The following is a 13,765-nucleotide window of genomic DNA, read 5'->3' on the forward strand; positions in this document are numbered from 1 at the left end:
CCATTATTAGCCAACTTTTTTAAAATATACAAATATTTTTATATACATTAGAAAAATTATGGCTGTTATTAAAGAAAATGCTAAATGCGGTACCCCAGAAATCAGTTGTGCATCAGAAACGATACGTATGCTGCACAAATGCCGGTGTGAAACGGGTGTAAAAGCTGAATTTTTCCTACTAACACATGGGTGTACACTGGGACAAAGACTGACTGCTGTCTGGGGTTCTGCTCATGGCTGCTGTCGCTGGTTTCCTGTGTCTGTCCCTCTGCTCTGCCATCTGCTCGTATAAGACATCTGAAATTCATCTAGTTAAACAAATACTACAAATCAGTGACATGCTAACATCTCAGATACTCTGCTGAGAAAGGCTTGCTGTTCCAATCACTAAAATTGCTTTTTCCAAAGGAAATTAAGCTTGTCTTTGTTAGCTAGCTCCAAATTACAAAGGTAATGGCAATACATGCCAAAAGTTGCTGCAGTATAAATAAGTTGCTACATTCTTCTTCTTCTTTTTTTTACGTTACACTGGCTTTTAGAATCTGTTTTAAGCAGAGGTGGACAAAGTACAAAACTCCATTACTTGAGTAAAAGTACTACTGGTCAAAAAAGTTGTAAAAAAAAAGATTTTTACTTAAGTAAAAGTACAGAAGTATCAAAAGTAAATTTCCTTTTTATGTCAATGTATTAATTTATTATTGTTGCATTGTAAAAATGCACACTTTGCCATCATGGTTGTTTGTGCCAGTCAGTGATGCTCCATACGACATGCTAGCATACGACTGCCTTGAACACATTTCAAATACTTGTTTAAAAGTTACAAAGCTGCTGTCACTTTTAGGCCAAATGCACGGATCCAATACACTGATACACATCTGATACACACATTCTCCCAACGGTTTATTCTCACTTAAGACATAATCAACTTTGTTTACGCGAATACTCGCCAAAACAGACATTTTGCTTTTATTTGTCGGTTCAATTGCGAAAACAAAATGTTGTAAAGAAAAAAAAAAATTCCACTGATTTAAAAACTTCTACAGAAACCACTTTCGACTTCGAGGACATTTGTAGAAATGTAGTGGAGTGAAAAGTATGATATTTGTCTTTCAAATGTAGTGAAGTTAAAGTCATGAGTTTCCAGAAAAAATTATACTCAAGTAAAGTACAGATACTCAAATAGTGTACTTAAGTACAGTACTCAAGTAAATGTACTTTGTTACTGTCCACCTCTGGTTTTATGTCATTCTGACGCAATGTCACAGCTTTAGTCATAAAACAATGAGAAACTATTTCCAGTCACATTTTGTGTATGAGTTATGACTGTGTCGAGGTTGTTTATGGGCTCAGCTGTCACCAGTAGTGATTTTTCATCCTTCCTCTGTAGATGTAAACATCCTGCAATGTTTGCTAGAAATATTGAAAATAGTTTATTTACTAATGCGTTTATTAGTTTATAATGCATTGCATTTAACTCTGTTCGGTTTATGATTTAAGCCATTATTTTAGGCAAACCTTAGAGTCCAAAATAGATTAGGAGAAGATCTGTGATGAAAGGAAAGCATCTGTCATATTTTCCATTGTTTCTGTTCTGACCTTTGTGTGTGTTTTGCTGCAGACGTTCACAGGTCATTGAGAGATTTGAGTGTCAAGACGCTGTTAACACTCCAGAGCAAATGGACACAACGAATTCTTCAACAGACCCCGTCCCATCTTATTCTAATGCAGCCAATCAGAGAGCAGGACGCAATGAACGACGCCTCTCCAGCCAGAAACAGGTACTCATTTAACATGGTGTTAAATTAATGATTATATATTTTTGTATAAAAAAATTACTCTTTTGCATCTGTTGAAAATAGTGTGTAAATTGCAGTACAGCACTAAACATTTTTACTAATTGTTCAGTACATTGCAGTGTCGTTCAAGCCAGTTCAGTCTGGATCATCCAATCAGATTTCAGAATCAGAAATGTCTGTTTTATAATGATATCAAGATGGCCTGGTAGCATTAACTCATCAAAATCATCAGTAATGTGTTTCTCGAAATTCATTCATTTTTAATTTTATGTCTTAAACTGTTGCAGGATTTCTCATTGGATTCTTCTAAAAGTCGGACGGATGAAGTTTCTTCACTAGCTGGTTACCGGAGGGCCAAAAGTCTGGACCGCAGAGCCACAGAGACACTCATGACTGTAAGACCACATAAATGACACACAAATCCACATTAATTATGGCTATAATTAACAAGAATCTTTTAATTACGGTATTGTATAAGTAACGGAGGCCGTCTAGTAGTGGCTGTGCGAGTAAACCTCACGCCACATTCACACGGGGCGTAGGCGTTAGCGCTTGACGGAGGGCGTGGCTGAAGCTGGGTGCTGACGCGATCGTCATAGTGACAACAGCCAATCACATTAACTTGCCGCTTGGACCAAAACACAACACAAAAAAGCCCCTTTTTATGACAGCTAGTCTGTGAGACGAAATGGATGCCGATTTGGTTGTATGTGTGAGTGCGATTGCCCGTGTAGTGGTTGTCAGTGCACTGCACAGGTGCACGAAGCTGTTAAGTACATTAAATCCTGAAAAAGCGCCGACAGTGGGAAGAATATCACGTAGGGGTCCGGGAGCTGCGTCTGGATGGTTCACGGAGCAGTAATGAACGCAATTGGCTTGCAACGCGAGAGAAGCGACACGACGGAACCCACAATTCAGTTCGGCAACGGATGATGTCACCCATTCAATTCACCCATTTGAATGCGGCGTTACTCTTCTGACCTCAAGAGACACTCTAGCGACTGACACTAGAGGTGGCAGCCTTTAGCCTCTTTGTTAGAGCATCCGACACTAATGCCGCCAAGTTCGAGTCCCGCATATAGCGGGCAGGTCAAACAGGAGGAGTTACATATATATGGTGATGTATTACATCAAATAGTGTTGGTAGTAATCTAATGCTTATGATACAGGTACAAAGTTTTAGAATCTTATTTATTTATTTATTTATTTTTAAATAACGAATTATGAAATTATAAACAGCAAAATAGAACTTCTATGTTGGCGAATATAAAAAGGATAATTCACCCAATATTTTTTATTCTGCCATTAACCTTAATTATGTGTAATTAATGGCAGAATTGAATTTTTTGGGTGAATTAGCCCTTTAAAATTCACCAACATAGAGTTAAGCCAATTTTATTTATTGCAAATAAAATATATTTTAGAAACTTGTCAATTTTGTGAATATAGAATTTTTATTTCAAATTTTGCCACATCATTTATTATCATCGGCATTAATCTTTAGTTTCTCTGAATTCGAGTGATGTGTCACTTTAGTTAAAAATGTTATTCCTTGGACGGAAACTTGGCTTAATTCTTACAATAGTTAACTTTTACTTTGTTGGTTAGAATTATATTGCATTACATGCAAAAGTGAATATGAGCTGCATAAACTAAAGTGTGTTTATAAAATGCACTTATATAATTAATTGCTCTTAAGAACACAGCATGTTTATTTCTAAGAGACTTTAAGAGCGTCTCTGTGTTTCAGCTGTTAGCGCTGCGTTCATGCAAACCCAACCCAGAACCGCTTCACCACCCGCGATTATAAATAGCATTCACTCTGAGAGTTAGGACCAGAGACACCGACACATGCCCAAACACACACACACACATACACACATGCACACATGAGAACACCGATTCATGTTCATACACATAGAAAGACGGCATGTGAGTCAGAAGAGTGTGAAGAACAGGTCACAGATGAAACTCAACAAGACTAAGGTATTGTGAACGGTGAACTAGCAAACGTCTGGTGGGTGTGATCTCGACTGGACCAGATCTGCTCTATAGTATATTATGGTAGAACGCTTGTATTGTTGTTGATTATGTAATTTTAGGTTGTAGATTAGTTTGTTTATGGCTTTGATAGGTGCCACTGCCTGTTCAAATCTCTCAGTTTATTTCTTCTGCACCCTTCTTCCGACTTATGACTGTTTGGTGGTGGTTTTATGATGCAAAAGTCTTTTTTAGGACTTTCAATGCAGTCTCTTTTGTCTTTTCATTTAGTTTTGTTGTATTGAAATGCACACATTGATATTAACAAAATAATTTATTTTGTTTCTGAAGTCTTAACTGTTGATGACTTATTATAAAGAGTTGCTGATTGCATGTAAAGTACATAAAAAAATGATTTGTGAACAAATATAGCAAGCAATATTATTGAATTATTATTTAAAATCATTATTTAAATAATTGTTTAAATATTATTTAAAATCATACAAATAAGGTAGAAGACTAATGACTAGAAGTAATTTGGTATCATTCATGAAACAATGTAATCATTTATAAATCCATTTTGAATTAATTTTAGTTTGGGGTCAGTTTGTGGTCATAACTTGATTAATGTTTATTAATAATTGGTTGTTCCCTGTTAATGTAGGAAGTTTATTCATTGAATTTTTTGTTCTCATCTCTTTTTAGCCGGACCTGCTGAACTTTAAGAAAGGATGGATGACCAAACTGTACGAAGATGGATTGGTGAGTCTAAAATGAGTCTTAAACAGCTTAACACCTTTCAGGAATTAATGCTTTAGTTATGGCTGAACGGCTGAAGGTGGATATTATTTAAAAGGTTTTGTTCTGCTTCTGTCTCTGTTGGTGTCCCAGTGGAAGAAACACTGGTTTGTTCTGACCGACCAGAGCCTGAGGTTCTACCGTGACTCCATCGCCGAGGAGGTGAGTGTTTTCATCAGCGATTAAAACGGCACTGTTAACTAACTTAACAATGTCCCTCATGTTCCTCAGGCTGCTGATCTGGACGGAGAGATCGATCTGTCCACATGCTTCGATGTGACAGAGTTCCCAGTTCAGAGGAACTATGGCTTCCAAATTCTCGTGAGTGATGTTATTTTCTTGTTTTGGTTGTATTTTACCCCTATAAAGACTGTGGTGTTGTAGGGCTGGGCAGGATGACTATATACTCTCTTCATACTCTCTATATACTCAATTCACACCACACAGACAAACGCCAACAAACACGTCTTTTGGAGTTTGTTGGATCGATGTGATACCCCGGTCTGTGTTTGTTGTCGTTGGTTGGAGTTTGTTTTCTCCCGACTGATGTTCAATCGGTGTTTGTTGGGTCGTGGAATATCTGAGCAGTGTGGTATGATTCTCCTACAAACGACAACAAACTGTGACATAATCTGACCTGGCCATGAACCGTTGCCATGAAGATGAGGCAAGTCCCTTAAAAAAGACTGGGTGTAGGTGCTGGGCGTACTTAGTTAATTATATAATTATTATAGTAAGTTATTATTATTTAGTTAAAATAGCACAAATCAGAAGACGATTCTAGAGAAAGAACAAGAAGATATTAACAAGTAGGGATGGGTATTTAGAACCGGTTCGAAATTGCCATAACTTGTGATTCGATTAGAAACGCGCATTTCGATTCCGCTTATTAGTTACTGTATGCGCATTTTATTGTGATTTTTAACCATTTGAGCGCAAAAAAGACGCACACACTGTTTTCTGTGCTGCAGACACACACACGTGCGCACAGAACAGCTTCCCATAGAGAATGAATAGTGCGCGAGAATGAACTGAGTTCTCTTCCTCGTCTTTTTGCACAGCATGCGAATGGACAAATACACACAAAAATGTCAACATACTCTTGTAAACACAGCCGGTTATGTCGTTGACGGCAGATTTTCCCAAAGCCGACTCTGATAACGTTAATCACACAACAAAAGACGAGAAAATTCACTAGCTGTTCTAAACAGAATAACTTTTATCTATATTTGTATATTCGTTTTATCAATAGTTTTGTGAATGTTTGATGTTTTATCAATAGTGTTGTTTTAAATTCCATTACAGTACCTGAAAATGTTTATTTCAATCCTATCTTTGTTCAGTTGTATTTATTTGTGCAATTGCTAATTTGTTTATTTGTCTTTAATAATGCTTGAATTTTATATTAGTTTTCTTTTTTTTGCTATGGTATTTGTAAACCATAGGCAAAAGTTGCTAGCCTGATTTTTGTTCATGGTATTCAGCTACAATTAAAAGGTTTGCAATACTAGCCTTATAATAAATGTGAATGACATCTAAGTTATTTGCCTATTGGAATCTAAATTAGGAATCGATAAGCTGTAGGGCTGTAATGATATGCGTTATGAAATCGAAATTGCAATACGCAGGTCCACGAACCTGTATCGCGATGTGAGGAGTCAGAATCGCGTCACACCCCTTCCAACCCCCAGAATTATCCTTCCTGTCCAGGTCCAACTTTTAAGTCAAAAGTACGGCAACATTTCGGCTACCCGGTGGAGAACAAGGATGGCAATCGTGTAGTTGACAAGACCCACACAATTTGCCGTAAGTGTTTCAAGAAGCTTCCCCAACCGGCCGGCAACGTGGTGTGAGCGTGGCGTTTTCTCTTTCTTTGCACACCAGAAGCGTGTCTGACGCGGCGCTTCTGCTGGTATTGATGTACAGGAGGCCCTGTACTTCATGTTGAATATATATTGCCTATTGATACCGCAAAGAAAACGGCAGTACCCTATTGACCATACAGATATATGGTATTGACGGCAAAATAGGCTACAGAATATCGATAATTATGTTGTTTCTTATTATTAAAATTAGGCCTATATCTGTATTTATGTTAACCTACAGACTTTCAAAGGTGAAAATGTCATGTATTAATATGTATTCTTGTCAAAATGACAACATCTTTTCCTATTCTATTTTGCCTGGAAACGCTTCCAACGTGCACACGTGTCGCGTGAAAAATGTTTGTTGGTGTTTGTCTGTGAAGTGTCAATTGGCCTTTTAAAAATAAAGGTTCCAAAAGTGATGTCTGTATTCTTAGTGTGAAGAACATTCTATCTGAAGAATCTTCCCTCTATAAAGAACCTTTTGTGCAATGGAAAGGTTCCATGGACTGGAGTAATGGTGCTGAAAATTCAACGTTGCATCACAGGAATACATTTAATTTTACAATATATTTAAATAGAAAACATTTATTTGAAATTGTTATAATATTTCAAAATAATTGCTGTTTTTAATGTGTTATTGATCAAATAAATGCAGCCTTGGTGAGCATAACACTCTTCTTTCAAAAACATCAGAAATCTTAATTATTCCAAGCGTACCAAACGTTTATGTATATACCAAAACTGCTCGATGATCTAACCCGAACTCATATGTTTTTGTTGATGCCGTCCATCCCTGTGCTCGTGAGTTATTGATGCAAGACAAATATGTCACTAGGATTACATTGGCATGCTTTCACACCTAAATAAAGCCCTGGTGATGTTAGTTGTAACTCTAACGCTGTTCCTCACTAAGCATTGTTTCATCACTAATGTCACATGGCAGCTGTGACATCATCACTTCCCTCTAAAATAACACCCCACAGGTCCAATGCCACCGTTTTTGTCTAATGCTTTTTTGCCTTCACTAAAGGGCAAATACATATTTTTTATATATTAAATATTTGTTTTTTAATATCAAAGTTGTACTTTTTTTTCATATTTAAAATTTAAGCAACACTAATTCGATACAATTCATTCTTAAGATTAGTGATTTATAATTTGCAAACAAGCAATTTCACCTGGTGGATGCAGAAAGTCTGTTTGATTTACATGAGGCTGTGTTTTATTAATAAAGCTGTTGAGATGTACTTGATATTGTGTTGTTCATAACTGTAGGTTCCCTGGTGCTGTTTTTAAAGTTATTTTAGAGATGTCAGATATAGCAGAAAGCGTTGGCCGTCTCTGTGTACAGACAAACAGCGGGGCGTCAGTGTCAAGAAATGAATAACAACTGTAAATATAACTTCAGCCTGCTATCTTTAAGCCTGGGATAGAGAATGCCACGGATAAACTATCGTAATCCTAAACTCCCATCTGAAGCTCCTCTCGCGTCTGATCCGTCAGATTCTAGTTTTCACTTGAGCTGTATATCGTGGTCTTTTATTCCAGTATGTGATTGGACCGTTTCCTGTGGTTTAATGTTGTTGCTGAGAGAAAGATGCCGGACTGTGACATACTTTCAGTCATTTATTTTGTGCAAGGTTCCCACAGTCATGGCAAAGGGAAATATCAACGAATTTTAAATTTGTGATTTTTTTTTTTTTTTCTAGGCCTGTAAAAATAATTCATCAGATAAAATCTGATAATGTTTCCTATAATTATTATACTTTTATGCTTAGCTTTGAAATATTATTATTTGTAATATATAATATAAATATAATCATTTACATTTTATTATATTTCATTAGATCTTTACGGAAGAGAATTAGGGCCAGGCAATAATACAAAAAAACTTTAATCTCAAGATGGTTTTAGTTTATTATAATGTGAGATTTAGCTTGTCTTGTTAAAAGTCTAAATAAAATATAGAGAATAAAGTCATTGTGTTTCGAGAAAAAAAAAACATAATTTCAAGAAAAAAGTCTAAATAATATTGTCGCGAATAAACACGCATTCGATCAGTGTTATGTTCAGTGCATACTGATAGAGGACATGACAGAGTTGGATCACTTAGTCGAGCTATATTTGAGGCTTTCTTTCAATAAAAAAGAAATATTATCAGCTTTAGCTAATTATAACTGAATAATAAGCAGCATACGAACTTTAAAGATAATTTGAAGCGCCAGATGCTCTCGTGTTCCTTCTCAAAACACAACTTTATTCTCAAAATGTAACGATTTTATTCTCTACATTTTATTTAGACTTTTTTCTCTAAATGAAACGAGTTTAAACGCACATTATAATGACTTTAATCCTCTTCAGTATATCCAAAATATTTTAGTTTAACTCTTTTTATTAATATTTTTCAATCTGAGAGTTGTTATAAAAGGGAAGATACAGAATTTATTACAGCTTAATGATCAAGAAATCCAGGTAGAATTAAGCAAAAGCATTCCTTACATACAGACAAAGTGAGAAAAAAATAAAAATAAAATAATAATAATAATAATAATAAATAAAAAAACACCATGCACCTTCATAGAGAGTCTCTGGAAAAAAAATGTTTCCCTTTATTTTATGAATATTTCTGATGTTTCTTAATCAATCGGGAAGGAGCGAGACAATAAGGCCAATAAGAATTAAATGCCAAGGAAAGGTATTTTAGAAAAATAATTATTTTTTAAAGTACAAAAGGAAAGGTAGCCAAATCATATGGAATTGTTCTGATTTACCGACCATTGTGAATCTGATTTTTTCTATTTGAATAAACTGCAACAAGTCATGCATCCAATGGATATAACTGGGTGGGGAAGGATTTTTCCAGTTCATTAATATAAGCCTCTTAGCAATTATTAAGCAGAATGCTAGAGTATTTGATTGGAGAGGTGATAAGGACACTTTAGCAGGATTAAGACCAAATATCGCTATCCAAAATATTTTGAGCTGAAAAAATAACTAAGAAATTCTTATTTGTTTGAGAGTGGTTAAAAAATATTACAAGATCACCTTTGAATATTTTTTTTTATAAACTTAAAAATAACAGTTGTACAGTCAACATGACTGGAAAAGTCTTGCAAAAATGATAGAAACTCATTGCATATGCGGTATATTCTTATAGTCGAATTGAATTGCAACATCTGAAGAGAGCAGAAATTGTCTTTTTTAGCTCTGCTGTCATGCGTCTGATCAGTCGACTCATCATTCCTGTCCTTGTCTTCCTCTCAGAGTAAGGAAGGGGCATTCACACTGTCTGCCATGACCTCTGGGATACGTCGAAACTGGATTCAAGCCATTCTGAAGAACATGCGGCCCACCATCGCTCCTGATGTCACACGGTGAGCTTCCACATCATGTTTAGTTTGAAAAGGAGAGGACATCAAAAATGTACATATTAGACTTCCCTTGTAACTTTTAAAATATTTGGACCCACTTTATATTAGGTGGCCTTAACTACTATGTACTAGCAGTGTAATTAATCATTTGATACAATGCACTTATTGTGTACATACATGTTTTTACATTGTACTTACATTTGAAAAAATGCCTGCATGTAATTACGTCTGTAATTAATTTCTGTAGTTACATTTGTAATTACAAAGTTGGCACTTCCCTTACACCTAACTTTACCCTTAAACTGACCCACACCACCACACCTGTCCCTAACTCTACCCTTAAACTGACCCACACCACCACAGCTGTCCCTAACCCTACCCTTAAACTGACCCACACCACCACACCTGTCCCTAACTCTACCCTTAAACTGACCCACACCACCACACCTGTCCCTAACTCTACCCTTAAACTGATCCACACCACCACACCTGTCCCTAACCCTACCCTTAAACTGACCCACACCACCACACCTGTCCCTAACTCTACCCTTAAACTGACCCACACCACCACACCTGTCCCTAACTCTACCCTTAAACTGATCCACACCACCACACCTGTCCCTAACCCTACCCTTAAACTGACCCACACCACCACACCTGTCCCTAACTCTACCCTTAAACTGACCCACACCACCACACCTGTCCCTAACCCTACCCTTAAACTGACCCACACCACCACACCTGTCCCTAACTCTACCCTTAAACTGACCCACACCACCACACCTGTCCCTAACTCTACCCTTAAACTGACCCACACCACCACACCTGTCCCTAACCCTACCCTTAAACTGACCCACACCACCACACCTGTCCCTAACTCTACCCTTAAACTGACCCACACCACCACACCTGTCCCTAACTCTACCCTTAAACTGAACCACACCACCACACCTGTCCCTAACTCTACCCTTAAACTGAACCACACCACCACACCTGTCCCTAACTCTACCCTTAAACTGAACCACACCACCACACATGTCTCTAACTCTACCCTTAAACTGACCCACACCACCACACCTGACCCTAACTCTACCCTTAAACTGACCCACACCACCACACCTGTCCCTAACTCTACCCTTAAACTGACCCACACCACCACACCTGACCCTAACTCTACCCTTAAACTGATCCACACCACCACACCTGTCCCTAACTCTACCCTTAAACTGACCCACACCACCACACCTGTCCCTAACTCTACCCTTAAACTGACCCACACCACCACACCTGTCCCTAACTCTACCCTTAAACTGATCCACACCACCACACCTGTCCCTAACTCTACCCTTAAACTGACCCACACCACCACACCTGTCCCTAACTCTACCCTTAAACTGACCCACACCTGACCCTAACTCTACCCTTAAACTGACCCACACCACCACACCTGTCCCTAACTCTACCCTTAAACTGACCCACACCACCACACCTGTCCCTAACTCTACCCTTAAACTGACCCACACCACCACACCTGACCCTAACTCTACCCTTAAACTGACCCACACCACCACACCTGTCCCTAACTCTACCCTTAAACTGAGCCACACCACCACACCTGTCCCTAACTCTACCCTTAAACTGACCCACACCACCACACCTGTCCCTAACCCTACCCTTAAACTGACCCACACCACCACACCTGTCCCTAACTCTACCCTTAAACTGATCCACACCACCACACCTGTCCCTAACTCTACCCTTAAACTGACCCACACCACCACACCTGACCCTAACTCTACCCTTAAACTGATCCACACCACCACACCTGTCCCTAACTCTACCCTTAAACTGATCCACACCACCACACCTGTCCCTAACCCTACCCTTAAACTGACCCACACCACCACACCTGTCCCTAACTCTACCCTTAAACTGATCCACACCACCACACCTGTCCCTAACTCTACCCTTAAACTGACCCACACCACCACACCTGTCCCTAACTCTACCCTTAAACTGACCCACACCACCACACCTGTCCCTAACTCTACCCTTAAACTGACCCACACCACCACACCTGTCCCTAACTCTACCCGTAAGTGTTTTGCAATACAATTTGAACACACTAAGTACATTGTACTTATTTTTGATGTAAGCACGTAGTACTTAAGGCCACCTAATATTAAGTGCGGCCAAATATTTTCATCTATGCAATAAAGGGGAAGTGTGTCATTTCTGCACCTCTAGTGGCAACAGTTGTTGTTCCGTCTATTCGCCTGGCATAAAACAACACTGGCTCAAGTAATGTTCGGCAGACAGGTTCAGTTTGGTGCAGCTAGTAATGCAGAAACTTAACCTTTAATCATCCACACCCTTATATAAACAGTACATGCTTACCGTAAAGCACTTGAGCACATTAACTCTTCTTAGGAAGGATGGCAGCTTTTATTTATCCTCTTTTTTCCCCTGTTTTTTATTATTTCTGTTTTCTTCTGTTCCTAACGTACCTGTATAATTTATTTTCTTGTGTTTTTTCTGCTCTGTTCATCTGACCACAGGAAAAATGTGTCTCTGAAACTTTCAGTTCTCATGCCCAGGTTGGCATTTCCTGTTCTTCTTCTACTAACCTGTGTGTGTGTGTGTGTGTGTATTTGTGGCTGGTGTTGTCAGCTGAGTGTAGCGATGCGTTTTCATGATCTTCTAGCTGTTATGTCAGTAATTCCTGTTCCCTTTCGCCTGTATTGTTTGCTCTGTTCATAATAAGGCTGTTAATTTAACATGTTTATTTAGTATAATTCATTTAATTGTGAATAGCGTGTTAAAAATAAGCCTCTCTGCCACAAACAGAATGGAGAGAGATGGATGAAATAGAACAGCCTTCAAAAATATTTGCGTAGTTATTTTGGTGTGTGTGTGTGTGTCCAGATTATTTTTCATAGTAGTGTTTTTGTTTGAGCTGTTAATTTGAGATTTTGAGTATTATATTTATAAAATCCACTTAACACAATTTAACTAATTTGAAATTCCAACTGTTTCACACCACATGCTAACCAGACGCAACATGATACGTGTAAAATCCTGTCTGACCGATGGACATTTTGTCAGCTTCACACTAGACCTATATTAAATCTTTTCATTGTGGACAGACAACTTAAAAAACATTTAATTATGTCATGTCTGGTTAAGGCATGGTGTTGTTCTGTGTCATTTCTGAAGGCAATTAGAAATAAGGGTAGACATGCAACTGAACTTTCATAAGCTGTTATATGACGATTTCAATGATCCGTTATCAGTTATTGGAGGATACTTATTCTTATTTTAGCCCAACAAGTTAAAAACAAATATGCAATAATTATAAAACGGTGTTGAGGCATTTTTATAAATATATATTTTTCTTTAAAAAAATAATTTAATGCATTCAGATTAATTAATTTAATCAGATTAAATTATATTTACAGGCATGTTTCAACAGATTCAAAATTTGAAGTTTCATCTATTGACATTTTGGTAAACAGGATGGCAGGTAGTTAGTTTGGTCTGGACAGCACATTTTAAGTTCACATCTTTTTGTTGTGATGTTACACCACTTCATTCTTTGAAGGAGATGAAAAAATAGCATTGCATCAGTGCCCACTTTTAGATTGCACCCTGTGGCGTGCAGCCGTGCACAGACACACATGAGTGTTTACTGATGTGAGTTGAATGCCATGCAGTGACCAGATGGTTTTCCTCATCCTTCTAACCATTAATCAAACCATTCTGTCTTCAGTGGTTTGGGTGTGTTTTTAGACAGCTGTTGCACATTTCTCTTTGTTAATGCTGTGCATGTTTCACAACACATTTTCATCTTGGTTTAGTTAACGTCCACAATTAAGGAATAATTCTGTGTGTCTTTGGTAATCCTTTATATTGACTCACAATGCCATATGCAACAGTCTTTTGTGATAGAACA

The 13,765-nt window shown here is 37.8% G+C and overlaps 1 protein-coding gene across 7 annotated transcripts in view; it reads left to right on the top strand.

Annotated features, from left to right (window-relative positions):
• The window catches only part of si:ch73-103b11.2 (protein outspread), a 64,005-nt gene that overhangs the window by 30,925 nt on the left and 19,315 nt on the right, over positions 1–13,765 (top strand). For 5 of the 7 annotated variants that reach the window (XM_067434553.1, XM_067434552.1, XM_067434551.1 and 2 more), the window contains 7 exons: positions 1,619–1,778; positions 2,084–2,191; positions 4,482–4,538; positions 4,668–4,736; positions 4,806–4,895; positions 9,707–9,816; positions 12,372–12,410. In XM_067434553.1, the coding sequence (XP_067290654.1) occupies positions 1,619–1,778; positions 2,084–2,191; positions 4,482–4,538; positions 4,668–4,736; positions 4,806–4,895; positions 9,707–9,816; positions 12,372–12,410 (633 nt within the window). The remainder of the gene's footprint in view (positions 1–1,618; positions 1,779–2,083; positions 2,192–4,481; positions 4,539–4,667; positions 4,737–4,805; positions 4,896–9,706; positions 9,817–12,371; positions 12,411–13,765) is intronic. The other 2 variants (XM_067434554.1, XM_067434557.1) reach the window with 1 other exon arrangement.

Source organism: Pseudorasbora parva, chromosome 24 (genome assembly GCF_024679245.1).
Source record: "Pseudorasbora parva isolate DD20220531a chromosome 24, ASM2467924v1, whole genome shotgun sequence".
NCBI classification, from domain to species: Eukaryota; Metazoa; Chordata; class Actinopteri; order Cypriniformes; family Gobionidae; genus Pseudorasbora; species Pseudorasbora parva.